We start from the raw sequence: 16,075 nt of genomic DNA on the forward strand, positions 1-16,075 counted from the left end.
CACTATATGATTGATTGACAGATAGATAGATAGATAGATAGATAGATAGATAGATAGATAGATAGATAGATAGATGGGCATGAAAGGCACTATATAATAGATAGATAGATATGAAAGGCACTATATGATAAATAGATAGATAGACGGACGGACATGAAAGGCACTATATAATAGATGGATGGATGGATGGACGGACGGACAGGCATGAAAGGCACTATATAATAGATAGATAGACGGATGGACATGAAAGACACTATATAATAGATAGATATGAAAGGCACTATATGATAGATAGATAGATAGATAGATAGATAGATAGATAGATAGATAGATAGATAGATAGATAGATAGATAGATATGAAAGGCACTATATGATAGATAGATAGATAGATAGATAGATAGATAGATAGATAGATAGATAGATAGATAGATAGGGCACTACATAATAGTTTTTTATTTTATTTTTAAGTCTGTTTACAGTCAAATAATTTACAAATACAAATCTTCGATATGTTCAATAGTTAGAGACACAGATAGGTAGTCTCCATATAGCAGTTACTATACATACTTACACAGATAAGCTCTATTTGGCCCCTAACAATCACTTCAGCTGTGAGTTGTCCAACTAAATTTGAAGTTTACATTTACTATAAATTAGATGTCACAACGGAAAAATAAATATCTACATACATATGGACATAGACAGATAGATATGAAAGGCGCTATATAACACATATATATGCTCTGCACTGGAATGCAGTCTGTTATGGTGCCATTTGTGTTTATTTCGATGGTGATGATGGGAGTGCAGGGGGATTTTGAAAGAAGTATTTTGTGTGTGTGTGTGTTTTATCCAATGCTGAGTAAATATAATGTATTTATTACAAAAAGCTTTAAGGACACTTTAAGATGGATAGGAATGCCACAATGCAGGGGTGGGATTGATTTGTCTTCAGTTTTGTTGGGTTATAAATTGATCTGTTTGTATGGAATGGTTACAATGAAAATTAATAAAATAAAAATATATATATAAAAAAAAAAGGAATGCCACAATGATAAACAGATCGGTCTGACAGGTACGAGCGTCACGATGTGATCGATATGGGTATTATGGGTATTATGTGATAGAGGGGTATGAACAGTTCTGTATAACAGATTGTTTTTTTATTTCTTTTATTTCTTCAGTCAAAGCGATCCCCCCATCACCTGTGTCTCCGCGATCTCCCTCGCGTCTTCTCCTGCGGTCCCCATTTGTTACTGGCCAGTGGCGCTTCGGCTCCTTCACACACGTACAGGCAGACCATATTAAAGACTAAAGGGGGCACTTTAAAACCACGTGACCACGGGGTGCCCGCTTAGTGGACGCGCTCTTGGCTTCATTGCATTTCGTTTGTGCACAAAGAGTCAAGTTCATCGTTAACGTCCCCAAGACTGGCGTGCAGCAGACTTAACGGCAGCGGTGACGTTTTTATTCACCACAGGTTCTTCTGTCATCACCGATTTCAAACAAAGCTACTTTCTAAAGCCAATTCTTTCAATCCTTCACTCCACCACAGCTCAATACAAAGTTCCATCTTACCTGCTGGTGCGCTCGCCATTGAAGAATCCCAAGAAAGGCACCCTGGTGACACCGGAGCGCCCAGTTAATGTCGCGCTGATGCCTTTAATACCGCATTGTGTGTGTCGCTAGGCGCTGGCAGCGCCGTGTAAAACTAGCAGGCAGATGGCCGCGGGCTCAACGCCATAGCAACTCCGCTGAAACCCGAGCAGCAGCAGCATTCCTCTGTGACTGTCCTCTCATTAAGTGACAACTATCTGTCAAATTGACCACGTCCTGTGTCCGTGTGTGCGGGTGTGGACCCTGTGGTGGGCTGCCACCCTGTCCAGTGCTGCAGGGTTCTGGCTTGGCTTAGTGCTGCCAGGAGAGGTTCTGCCACCACTTCCCTGAACTGGATTGACGGGATTTAGCCACAGGAATCATTTCAGGTTGGGAATGAGAGAGTCAATGAATGATAATTCAGTCTACGATCAATCAACCAAATGGAAATGGTATCGGGATTGGCGGTACGGTGGCACACTGGTAGAGCTGCTGCCTTGAAGTAAGAGAACCAGGGTTCACATGCCGGGACCACCCTGTGTGAAACTTAAGTGTTCTCCCTGTATCCGCAATGGGCTTCCTCCATGTGCTGCAGTTTCCCCCAAAGTCGAAAGACATGCAGCTGAGGAGGCTTGGTGATGCTAAATAAGCCCCTGATGTGTGTGTGTCCTCAGGTAACTCTAAGGTTTTATAAATGCCTCCAATGGTTTTATTCTTGCCTATCACTCTCATTATGGCTTCTTTGACTTTCATTGGCGCAGCTCATGCCCTCATGTTGAACATTGGCAGACTCCAAAGGACAGAAGCAAGCCAAGGTCTCTTATGAAGCCACGAAACCCACCTGAGGAATCACAAACCCCTGTGTCCAGGGCCGGCACCAACATCAAGGCGAATAAGGCATTGGCCTAGGGTGCAAATCATAAAGGGTGGAGGGTAACCCAGCTGCACAGGTTAGCTATCAAACAGTCCATTGGCGCACTAATAAACTTGGCCCAGGGCACAAAAATCACCTAGCACTGGCACTGCCTGTGACACCAAACATAATGGTGCCCTGAAATGGGGTGACTGTTTAGAAAAAGCGTTTTGTGACCAAAATGTCTGCAAATCCACTTAAATGAAAGTCTACAATATGCTCTTTAATCACATCTCAATGGTCTAAATTGTGGAGCAGAGGGGGAATTCAAGGAGAAATGTGTCTTTGACCCACACATTATGGAGGGCACAGTAAATAAATAAAAATATATATAGGTAACCACCCAAATATTCAGATTGTGATTCAGACTACGAATGCCATGAATATATATATATATATATATATATATATATATATAGCCATCCATCCATTATCCAACCCGCTATATCCTGACACAGGGTCATGGGGGTCTGCTGGAGCCAATCCCAGCCAACACAGGGCACAAGGCAGGAACCAATCCTGGGCAGGGTGCCAACCCACCACAGTGTATATATATATATATATATATATATATATATATATATATATATATCCAGTTGGCATGGTGGCGCAGTGGGTAGCGCTGCTGCCTCGCAGTTGGGAGACCTGGGTTCGCTTCCCGGGTCCTCCCTGCGTGGAGTTTGCATGTTCTCCCCGTGTCTGCGTGGGTTTCCTCCGGGCGCTCCGGTTTCCTCCCGCAGTCCAAAGACATGCAGGTTAGGTGCACTGGCGATTCTAAATTGGCTCCAGTGTGTGCTTGGTGTGTTTGTGTGTGTCCTGTGGTGGGTTGGCACCCTGCCTGGGATTGGTTCCTGCCTTGTGCCCTGTGTTGACTGGGATTGGCGGGTTGGCAAATGGATGGATGGTATCCAACCTGCTATATCCTAACACAGGGTCATGGAGGTCTGCTGGAGCCAATCCCAACCAGCATAGGGCAAAAGGCAGGAACAAATCCCAGGCAGGGTGCCAGCCTACCATAGTATATATATATATATATATATATATATATATATATATATATATATATATATATATATATATATATATATATTTAACTGTAAAATGCAGCTTTCACCCCTGACATAAACTGTAGTATCATCATTTATACATTTCCACACTCCGGACTCAACTGAGGTATTGCACTACCACCCATGGTCTATAGGGGGCGCTGGTGACAACTATGTCCTCATCTGTTCCCTCCACACTATCAAGAAGGCGCCCAGTTGAGGGCATTTGACTCCGCCCCTTCCGGTCTCCCATTTATATATCCCATGGCCACCGGACAGAGGCGTCACTCTGTATGAAGAGCACAGCACAGGACAGACAGAGGTCTAATCCAGTGACTGAACGAGGCATCCCAAGCCTAATGATAGCTTTTCTTAATTTCTGGAAGTTTTTTGTGTTCCTTTCTTGTGCCACAGAGCGTGTGTTTTTTTTTGTTTGTTTTTTTTTTTGTTAATTTTTATTTGATTAAATGGGGACAACCGGGGTGGCACTCCAACATTTCTCCTTGTGGACCTGTAGTACCTCATTTGGAAACAACATGGATATTGATGCATATTTTTAGGAAGTCACTGCGCACTGGAGAGATTCCAAAGGACTGGAAAATGGCAAATATCATCCCATTATATAAAAAGGGTGACAGGGAAGATCCAAGGAACTAGAGGCCAACATGCATCACAGAAAAATTAATGGAAGGAATTATTAAGGATAAGATTGAGCAACACCTGGCAAGGACAGGAGTTATTAGGAACAGTCAGCATGGGGTCAGAAGAGGGAGGTCGTATTTTACTAACATGCTGGAATTCTATGAGGAGGCAACAAAAGGATACGACCAGAGAGGAGCAGATGAGATTATTGAAGTGGACTTTCAGAAAGCATTTGATAAGGTGCCACATGAGAGGGGGGGCATCAAATTTAAAGAAGTGGGAGTTCAGGGTGATGTTTTCAGATGAGTGCAGAATTGGCTCAGACAAGCCGAGGGTGATGATGTGAGGAACCTCCTCAGAACTGGCCGAGTTAAGAGTGGTGACCGGCAGGGGTCAGTGCTGGGGCTGCTGCTATTTTTAATAAATATAAATGATTTAGATAGGAATATAAGTAACAAGCTGGTTAAGTTTACAGATGATACCAAGATAGGTGGATTAGCAGATAATTTGGAATCCGTTATATCATTACAGAAGGACTTGGATAGCAGACAGGCTTGGATAGATTTGTGGATGATGAAATTTATTGTCATTAAATGTAAAGAATTACACATAGGAAGTAAAAATGTGAGGTTTGAATACACAATGGGGGGGGGTCAGAAAATTGAGAGTCCACATTATGGCAGTGGTTCTCAAACTGTGGGGCGGGCCCCCTAGGGGGGCGAGAAGTAACAAAAAGGGGGGTGCGAAGAATTGAATGTGAATTTCCCATTGGGATTAATAAAGTATCTATCTATCTATCTATCTATCTATCTATCTATCTATCTATCTATCTATCTATCTATCTATCTATCTATCTATCTAAAAATATGAAAAATTCATCTATCAAAACCAAAGCAAATGAACTTAAAATACATTCTGATACTAGAAAAATAAATATAGAGTTCGGTTAATGTCGATAAAAGTTAAGTAGGTATAATAAAATATGCATCTATGATATATCATTAATTAAAAAAGAACAAATTGGTATTAGTGGGCTCCTTTCAAAAAAATGTTAGGGGGTGGGGGCGCGATTAAAACTGTTATGAAAACTCGGGTCGCAAATACTTAAAGGTTGAGAAACACTGCCTTATGGGAAGGATTTAGGAGTCATAGTGGACTCTAAGCTATCGACCTCCAGACAGTGTTCAGAAGTCATTAAGAAAGCTAACAGAATGTCAGGTTATATAGCGCCTTGATGTGTGCAGTACAAGTCACAGGAGGTTCTGCTCAAGCTTTATAACACACTGGTGAGGCCTTATGTGGAGTCTTGTGTGCAGATTTGGTCTCCAGGCTACAAAAAGGACATAGCAGCACTGGAGAAAGTCCAGAGAAGAGCAACTAGGCTGATTGAGGGGCTACAGGAGATGAGTTATGAGGAAAGATTAAAAGAGCTGAGCCGTTACAGGAGATGAAGAGGAGACCTGACCGAAGTGTTTAAAATGATGAAGTGAATTAGTCCAGTTCATGGAGGCGGTGACTTTAAAATGAGTTCATCGAGAAGGACTTAGGAGTGGTGGTGGACTCATCACTATCAACCACCAGACAGTGTTCAGAAGCCATTAAGAAGGCTAACAGAATGTCAGGTTATATAGCGCCTTGATGTGTGGAGTACAAGTCACAGGAGGTTCTGCTCAAGCTTTATAACACACTGGTGATGCCTCATCTGGAGTCCTGGGTGCAGTTTTGGTCTCCAGGCTTCATAAAGAACATAGCGGCACTGGAGAAGGTCCAGAGAAGAACAACTAGGCTGATTGAGGGGTTACAGGGGATGAGTTATGAGGAAAGATTAAAAGAGCTGAGCCTTTAAAGAAGATTAAGAGGAGACCTGACTGAAGTGTTTAAAATGATGAAGTGAATTAGTCCAGTCGATCGAGACTGTTATTTTAAAATGAGATCATCAAGACCACGGGGACACTGTTGGAAACTTGTTAAAGGGAAATTTCGCACAAACATTAGGAAGTTTTTCTTTATACAAAGAACAATAGACACTTGGAATAAGAGACCAAGTAGTGAGGTAGACAGTAAGATGTTGGGGACTTTCAAAACTCGACTTGATGTTTTTTTGGAAGAAATAAGTGGAGAGGACTGGCGAGCTCTGGTGGGCTGAATGGCCTGTTCTCGTCTCGAGTGTTCTAATGTTCTAATGCAAATCCAAGCTGAAGAGAAGCCACCGGGACCATAAAATCGTTGTTCAGGTCTTCAGTTGGAGACCCTGATGACTGAAGCACATTGTTCGGGTTACTGGGTAGATGTTCCCTGACAAGCCTTAAACACCCACTCCTGGGTACACACTAAGGGATGTGGGAGGCTCATCTGATTCAAATTATGCAGCAGAGCGTCCATTATGTCAGCTCCACCTACTTGGAGCTCCAAGGTGGAGACTCCAGGCTGCAGACATATCACATTCAGCAGATCGGCTCCGGGGTGTTGGTGAGGCAAACACTCACGTGCAGATGTGGGCGACAGCCAGTTGCCTCTTCAGTGCCCAGGGGTCTGAGATTACAACACCTGCATTCAATTGTAGCTCAAAAGCAGTCTGTATGTGAACGGGTAATTTGGTAGAAAAATGGAGACAAACTGGGAGGACCAGTGAGCAGGCAAGAGAGGATGTGAGAAAACACTGTGGTTGGACCCCTGTGGAGGAGAGAAGAAATGGCGGGAGTCCTCACTGAACACTGCTGTTGGACTGCGGAACAAGCCCCCCAGGGTGAGCACAATGGGTGATGGACTTCCGTTTCTGTGCATCCTGGTAGATGATGGTACCGGGTACAAGGGACCACCACCACTGTCGGCGTCTCCACACGTCAGGGAAAACTGGGGAAACACAGAGTGAGAACCGCAATGATCTGGTTTGTGGTCACCTCCAGGTGATTTCCTAGTTTCCTATAGGGATTTTATGCGGTGGTCCCAATGGGCAAGTGGCAAAAAAATGTAAAGGTGTGACGCACCCACTGAATTAAATTAAATGTGGTGACGTGCAAAATTAGAGATGACCTGCTCACAATCAGAGGGGCGACGACAAGTAAAAGTCTACAGAATGGGTAGAGACCTTGGCAAACCTAAAGGAAAACCCTGATTGGTGTTGGGGGAAATGTTCTGCTTTGAAGGTGGCTTTGCTGAATTAGGGCTTGGGCAGCCCACCATCATAAAATCCTCTGTGAATTCTTCATTGTATCCCGGGTTGCTTGAGGAGAACATGAGACCACCTGTCAGATGCCATGTGAATGGAGTTTCCACTGCACGGACTGCTCCGATTGTTCTAGAAGTTTTTGCATCTTGCACACGTTTAGCAGATGATGGATGTCTCGATGTGTGGAGTACGCGACATGAATGGATGTTTTATATTGTTTGGTGGTTTCCAGAGTTGGTCCCCGTAGACCCACATTCTATCAGAAAGTTGTTGAGTCCGCTCTCCATGAAAACATTTTTCTTACTCTCACTACAAACCACACGAGGTAAGTAACGTACACAGATATGATTTTTTTGGCAGGAGTATTCCTTCAACCAGAGCATCTTCTGACAGAAGCTCTTCCAAAAGCCCATATAAGACCACTCTGAGCTCCTGGTCTTTGTTCATGTCTGCCCTCACCCTGACTACCCTTGAAATACCAGCTGCCCGTCTCCACGTCCTCCCTGATGGGTGGTGAGCTTCATGATGGTGCTCTGCTTCTTCGTCTTTTAAACATATAAGCCATTTAGCCAGCCAAGTCTATTATGGATCTTACTCAAGATGGGGGAAGTTAAAACTAAAAACCCACCTAATGTGTAGCTTCCCCAACCCCATGATGCCCCTTTTCCCCAAACAGGTCAGGTCAGGTTGAGGAGCAGTCACTAGTACAGTGCATTGGTGCACTCACCACATGACGAAACAGCTCAGGATCCTGGTTGGCAGACACGCGGTCCAGTCCCACCATGCGGAAATGACCATCTATGGTGTTAAACTGGGCACCCCCTTGGCCCGGTCCTGCCGCTTGGGTCCTCAACAATGAGGATCACCCTCGGGTAATCGCACCACATGACTGGCATAACTGATGCCCCCTTACAATGCAGGTCATGTGCCTCATTCGAGACTCCTTGAGCAACACAAAGTCACACCGGTGGCACTCAAGGACCCTCTGAAGAGACACATATGAAGGACTTGAGTCTTCATCTCAGGTCACTGGATAGCATCCATGTCTCACAAACAAGAAGCACCAGGACTCTAAAGACTTGGACCTTCTTCCTTTTGCAGAGATATCAGAACCACCACACACCCCTTTCCAGCAACCTCATGACCCCTCATACTCTCCAAATCTGTCTACTGACTTCATAGGAAGAGTCACCAGAGTCATGAATGTCACTGCTGAGGTAAGTAAACCTCTCAATGATGAGGTCGACACTCTCTCTGCAGACAGACACCCTGCTGATGGCCGTGTCCAAGAGGTCATTAAAGGCCTGGCTCTTTGGTTTTTATCAGGACCCTCACAAGCCCAGACACTCAGATTCTTCACTTAGTCTCTCGAGACCCCCGATCAGAGCCTCCATTTGATGCCATGAAGATCACAGCATCGTCAGCAAAGTCAAGATCAGTGAATCTCTCTTCACCAACAGATGCCCAACAGCCACTGGACTCCATGGCAATGCCTAACACCCAGTCCATGCCAGCACTGAACAGAGTAGGAGCAGAACACACTGCTGACGGACCCCAAAATCAACTGGGAATAACACAGAGGTCCTGCCTCCACTCTGCACAGCACTCCCAGTACCAGTGTACAGGCCGGCCATGATATCCAGCAACCTCAAAGGGATCCCGCGAACCTTCAGGATGTCCCACAGGGCGGCTTGATCAACTGAGTCAAACGCTTTACGAAAATTGACAAACGCTGGAAAGAAACTGCGATGATATTCACGTTTGCACTCCATGAGAACCCTCAGTGCCAGGATCTGATCGATGGAGGACTTCTTAGGCGTTAAACCAGACTGTTCCAGTCGCTGCTAGGTGAGCAAGTGATCACTAATTCTGTTGAAGACAACCCTAGTGAGGACCTTACCTGGCACCGAGAGCAGTGTTACCCCCCAGTAGTTGCCGCAATCCAGGCGATCACCCTTTTCTTTCCAGATAGGGGCGACAAGTCCCGTTTTCCAGTCAGGTGGGTTGACACCCATCTCCCAAATAGAAGCAAAGATGGCTTGCAATGCCAGGAGGACATTTCCCCCTCACTGGAATGTGAATTTCTTTTTCCAGCATGGATGTTCTTCTCTCTTTGGTGTCACACTCCCCATTCACCCTGGGACCCCAGGCCACAGAGTAACCTTTCACTCTATTTGTAAGTTAAGATTAAGTCAAGTGCAGCTGAGGGACATGAAAGGACTTTCGGATGACAGCAATCTTAGTGGAGTGCAAGAGGCCACCTGAGGACATCGTGTGCATGTCACTGATAAAGAACACAGCCTGAGACAAACAGCAGCCTGCCAGCTTACATTAGCGCCTTTCATCTTAGCAAATTACCAAGCACTCTGAGGAGTCTTTATTGTCAGAGGGGTTTTACGTCACACAATAAAATAAAGTGCTACTCGATGCTTCCATGTGTATAAACACGTAAGATCAAAGCTCATGGCCAGGTTCCTCAGGTCCTTCTCTTGTACTTAATGTTTTTGTCTTTGGTACAATTGTAGGTTTCACCCTCCCTACCCAACTGGTTCTTCTTCAGCCCATTGCCAGGTTCTCATTCAGACTCCACATACAAGAGGTCTGCTCTTTTTGATGTTAACCTTGGGGGGAGATTAGTGCCTTCTATCTGGTCACTTTTGGGACTTGAATCCACAAAGTCATGTGGCAGAATTTCACCTGTTCCCGAAGTGAATCTAAACTGCCTGGATTTGATAATTGAGTGTATGAACTTCTAAAAGCTCCGTGGTATGATATTGGAAAGCACTATCCAACTTAATAAAAAGATAAGTGTCTGTGTGTCTGTCTGAGTACATTTTACTAATAAAATGCACCGCATTTGTTATTCCAACAGACGGAGCATCACAAATATCAACACTTTTTTTTCAAACCCCAAACCAAATGGCACATAACAGAGACAAATGCATTCCATTTGTCATTCCAACAGATGACCCATCACAAATGTTAACACTGCTTTTATGAATCCATACCAAATGGCATATAACAGAGACACATGTATTGCATTTGCCATTCCAACAGATGGAGCATCACAAATATCAACACTTCTTTTTCAAACCCCAAACCAAATGGCATGTAACAGAGACAAATGCAATGCATTTTCGTTTCCAACTGATAGCGCATTACAAACATTAACACTGGTTTTTTTGAATCCCATATCAAATGGCATATAGCAGAGACACATGCATTGCATTTGCCATTCCAACAGATGAAGCATTACAAATTTTAACACTGCTTTTATGAATCCATACCAAATGGCAATAAACAGAGACACATGTATTGCATTTGCCATTCCAACAGACGGAGCATCACAAATTTTAACACTGCTTTTATGAATCCATATCAAATGGTATATAACAGAGACAAATGCACTGCATTTGCCATTGCAACAGATGGAACATCACACATTTTAACACTGCTTTTATGAATCCATACCAAATGGCATATAACAGAGACACATGTATTGCATTTGCCATTCCAACAGATGGAGCATCACAAATATCAACACTTCTTTTTCAAAACCCAAACCAAATGGCATGTAACAGAGACAAATGCAATGCATTTTCCATTCCAACTGATAGCACATCACAAACATTAACACTGCTTTTTTGAATCCCATATCAAATGGCATATAGCAGAGACATATGCATTGCATTTGCCATTTCAACTGATAGTGGATCACAAACATTAACACTGCTTTTACAAATCCCATATGAAATTACATATAGTTAAGACATACAGTATGCATTGCATGGTCCACTCCAAACGTTAACTCTGAGGTCTACATTGATTGTTTAGATTTCAACCCATACAGTCATGGCCAAAACTTTTGAGAATGACACAAAAATTAATTTTCACAAAGTTTGCTGCCTCAGTTTTTATGATGGCAATTTGCATCTACTCCAAAATGTTCTGAGGAGGGATGGGATGAATTGCAATTACAGTATCTCACAAAAGTGAGTACACCCCTCACATTTTTTAACTATTTTATTATATCTTTTCATGGGACAACACTGAAGATATGACACTTTGATACAATGTAAAGTAGTCCGTGTACAGCTTGTATCACAGTGTAAATTTGCTGTCCCCTCAAAATAACTCAACACACAGCCATTAATATCTAAACCGCTGACAACAAAAGTGAGTACACCCCTAAGTGAAAAATGTCCAAATTGTGCCCAGTTGGCCATTTTACCTCCCCGGTGTCATGTGACTCGTTAGTTTTATGTAAGAAGAGCTCTATATAGCTCCCGACCCGACACAGATTGACAGAGGTAAAATAAAACAAACTGTTTATTTTTCTTCAGCTGGAGGGCACGTCTTCCCCGTAATCCCTTCAGCCATATCACAGTCCCAAGCACAGCACCACAATAACACCAAGCACTTTCTCTCTCTTCCACCACCACTTCTCCTCCTCAGCAAGCTTTGTCCTCCTCCACCCGACTCTGGCTGCCGAGTGGTGGTCGCTGGCTCCTTTTTATTGGGAACCCAGAAGTGCTCCAGGATGGTTGATTGGCGACATCCGGCTGCACTTCTGGGTAAGGCGAAACCAGTGCCCAAAAGTGGCCAGCAGCTCCTGTTGCAGCACCCCCTGAAACCCCACAGAGCTCCGCAGAACTCCAACTCCCATGAAGCCCTGGGGGAGTCCGAGGCACTGCTGCAACCCAGAGAGGCTGCCATCTAGCGTCCAGGGTGAGACTGGGCTTCCCACCCTTGTCCTTCTGGCAGATGTGGTGAAGGGGCGTCCCGGCCAGGCATGGGCCCCGGCCATCCGTCACAGTTACAAGGTCTCAGGTGTAAATGGGGAGCAGGTGTGTTAAAGTTGGTGTTGTCGCTCTCACACTCTCTTATACTGGTCACTGGAAGTTCAACATGGCACCTCATGGCAAAGAACTCTCTGAGGATCTGAAAAAAAGAATTGTTGCTCTACATAAAGATGGCCGAGGCTATAAGAAGATGGCCAACACCCTGAAACTGAGCTGCAGCACGGTGGTCAAGACCATACAGCGGTTTAACAGGACAGGTTCCACTCAGAACAGGCCTCGTCTTGGTCGACCACAGAAGTTGAGTGCACCTGCTCAGCGTCATATCCAGAGGTTGTCTTTTGAAAATAGACATATGAGTGCTGCCAGCATTGCTGCAGAGGGGGGGTCAGCCTGTCAGTGCTCAGACCATACGCCCGCTGCACACTGCATCAAATTGGTCTGCATGGCTGTCGTCCCAGAAGGAAGACTCTTCTATAGATGATGCACAAGAAAGACAAGCAGACTAAGGACATGGATTACTGGAATCATGTCCTGTGGTCTGATGAGACCAAGATAAACTTATTTGGTTCAGATGGTGTCAAGCGTGTGTGGCGGCAACCAGGTGAGGAGTACAAAGACAAGTGTGTCTTGCCTACAGTCAAGCATGGTGGTGGGAGTGTCATGGTTTGGGGCTGCATGAGTGCTGCTGGTACTGGAGAGCGACAGTTCATTGAGGGAGCCATGAATGCCAACATGTACTGTGACATACTGAAGCAGAGCGTGATCCTCTCCCTTCGGAAACTGAACATGATAACAACCCCAAACACACCTCCAAGACCACCACTGCCTTGCTAAAGAAACTGAGGGTAAAGGTGCTGGACTGGCCAAGCATGTCTCCAGACCTAAACCCTATTGACCATTTGTGGGGAAGGTGGAGGAGCACAAGGTCTCTAACATCCACCAGCTCCGTGATGTCATTGAGGAGGATTCCAGTGACAACTTGTGAAGCTCCAGTGAACTCCATACCCCAAGAGAGTTAAGGCAGTGTTGGAAAATAATGGTGGCCACACAAAATATCGACACTTTGGGCACAATTTGGACATTTTTCACTTAGGGGTGTACTCACTTTTGTTGCCTGCGGTTTAGACATTAATGGCTGTGTGTTAGTTATTTTGAGGGGACAGCAAATTTGCACTGTGATACAAGCTGTACACGGACTACTTTACATTGGATCAAAGTGTCATGTCGTCAGTGTTGTCCCATGAAAAGATAGAATAAAATATTTACAAAAATGTGAGGGGTGTACTCACTTTTGTGAGATACTGTAATTGCAAAGTCCCTCTTTGCCATGAAAATGAACTTGCTCCCAAAAAAAAAACATCTCCACTGCTGTTGTGAAGAAGGCTTCAGGGCATCCAAGAAAGTCCATCAAGCACCAGGTCCGTCTCCTAAAGCTGATTCACGACTCAGAAATGGAAGCAGGCAGTTGGAAGTGAGGTGAAGACTTTTGGAGGACGGTGGATGTCAAGAAGGGCAGCAAAGAACAACATCAGGGACAGACTGACATTCTGGGATTGGCCTGCTGAGGACTGCTGGGGTCAAGTCATTTTCTCTGATGAATCCCCTTTCTGATTGTTTGGGGCATCCGGCAAAAACAAAAGGTGAGCGGCGCTACCATCAGTCCTGTGTCAGGCCAACAGTAAAGCATCCTGAGACCATTCATGTCAGCCAAGGGAGTGCAGGGCTCACTCACCATTTGGTCTAAGAACACAGCCATGAATAAAGAATGGGACCAAAACATCCTGCGAGAGCAACTCCTGTCAACCCTCCAAGAACAGTTTGGTGACGAACAATGCATGACGGAGCACCAGGCCATAAGGCAAAAGTGGCTCGGAGAACAAAACATCTAAATTTGGGGTCGATGGCCAGGAAACTCCTCATTGAGAACTTGTGGTCAGTCCTCAAGAGGCGGGTGGACAAACAAAAACCCACCAATTATGACAAACTCCAAGCATTGATGCTGCAAGAATGGGCAGCGGCCATCAGTCAGGATTGGGCCCAGAAGTTGATGGACAGCCTGCCAGGGTGCATTGCAGAGGTCTTGAAAAAGAAAGAAGGACCAACATTGTCAAGAAATAAACTTAAATTGTCAAGAAAAGCCTTTGAAACTTCTGAAATGCTTGTAATTCTACTTCAGTATACCAGAGAAACATCTGACAAAAAGATCTGAAAACACTGAAGTAGCAAACTTTGTGAAAAAAAACACTTGGGTCATTCTAAAAAACTTTTGTACAGAAGCGTACCACAATGAAGGAAAAAAATGTATGTCGAGAATAAAGTCGACATGTTGACTTTATTCTCACAATGTATTTTGTCATTAAAGTAGAACGTCGTAAACTTCATCCTAAAATCAATGTTTAATTTGCTAGATTTTGTCAAACCCCGTCATGCTAATGTAGCGCCTTAAATGCTTTGTATTACGTGTTCCCCGACCCAGCTGTTAATCGCTATGCGCTTCTGGGTTTATACTTTTGTGAATTTCCCCTTGGAATAAAGTATCTATCTATCTATCTATCTATCTATCTATCTATCTATCTATCTATCTATCTATCTATCTATCTATCTATCTATCTATCTATCTATCTATCCACTTCACGTGACGCATGCTGCAGCGGACACTCCTGCTACGCAAGTGTTGTACTGTTTATACTTGCGCACGTACTTTACGTAAATCTGGAGGAATCCACCAGGTGGCAGTGTGAGATATCATCACGGTGAGAACAGGTTCGGCTTCGCTGTGCTATGAATTGCCTGAAACACCCATTAAATTCCGAGGACACCTTACCGCAATATCTCTGAAAAGGATGTTTAATGATTAAATCCATCAATCCAGGGATGTGCCCATTCCAGCTAGTATTGGGCACAAGGCTGAAACAATCCCTGGACGGGGCATCAGCTCATCGCAAGGTGAATACAAGCACTCACACACACACTGGTGTCATTTTAGTGTCACCAAATCTGCATATCTTTGGAAGGATACCGGAGCTCACTGAGGAAACCCAGCAGGAAAACATGAGAACTTCAGGCAGGGAATACCAGCGACGTGACTCCCTGCAGGACAGCAGCGCTACCGCTCCGGCACTGTGTCACCCCATGTGTGTCATTATTAACAGTATTCATTATTTAAACGAAATTATCGATTTATCTGTAAAATGTAACATACATACTTCAATGCATTTCATCATGAAAGTGATATCAAGTATAAATATGAGGATTCTATGTGCAGAGAGTTGGAATATCAGACATTTAATGTGCTCAGTGTGGTGATCTATTGCTGTTTGCCGCTGCTGTCAGTACCAGAGCAAGCCCTAGAAAAAAAGACAACACAGAAGACGGTATGTGAGACTTTTAAAACGTATCGCGTCGTTACGATCGGGAATATGCAACGCTTAACTATAAAAGCACCACAAATGTATCTGTATATCGGCATTTTGCTTCACCACTTCGAACCATTCATCAAACATGGGTTCCCTGTCAGTCAAAGTAGAAAGGAGGGGTTCCCCATGAGTCGAAGTAGTAAGAGGGGGTTCCCCATCAGTCAAAGTATTAAGAAGGGGGGTTCCCTATCAGTCAAAGTAGAAAGGGGGAGTTCCCCAAGAGTCAAAGTAGTAAGGGGGGGTTCCCAATAAGTCGAAGTATTAAGGGGGTTCCCCATCAGTTGAAATAGTAAGAAGGGGTTCCCAATAAGTCAAAGTATTAAGGAGGTTCCCCATCAGTCAAAGTATTAAGAGGGGGGTTTCCTATCAGTCAAAGTAGAAAGGAGGGGTTCCCCATGAGTTGAAGTAGTAAGAGGGGGTTCCCCATCAGTCAAAGTATTAAGAAGGGGGGTTCACTATCAGTCAAAGTAGAAAGGGGGAGTTCCCCAAG

At 44.3% G+C, this 16,075-nt stretch overlaps 1 protein-coding gene across 1 annotated transcript in view; it reads right to left on the reverse strand.

Annotated features, from left to right (window-relative positions):
* LOC114644873 (testicular haploid expressed gene protein-like) overlaps positions 1–1,703 on the reverse strand; it is a 57,828-nt gene extending 56,125 nt beyond the window's left edge. The window contains exon 1 of the mRNA XM_051929937.1: positions 1,580–1,703. Within this exon, the coding sequence (XP_051785897.1) occupies positions 1,580–1,598 (19 nt within the window). The 5' untranslated portion in view covers positions 1,599–1,703. The remainder of the gene's footprint in view (positions 1–1,579) is intronic.
* Between the last annotated feature and the right edge of the window lie 14,372 nt (positions 1,704–16,075).

This window comes from Erpetoichthys calabaricus, chromosome 7 (genome assembly GCF_900747795.2).
Source record: "Erpetoichthys calabaricus chromosome 7, fErpCal1.3, whole genome shotgun sequence".
In the NCBI taxonomy this organism is placed as follows: Eukaryota; Metazoa; Chordata; class Cladistia; order Polypteriformes; family Polypteridae; genus Erpetoichthys; species Erpetoichthys calabaricus.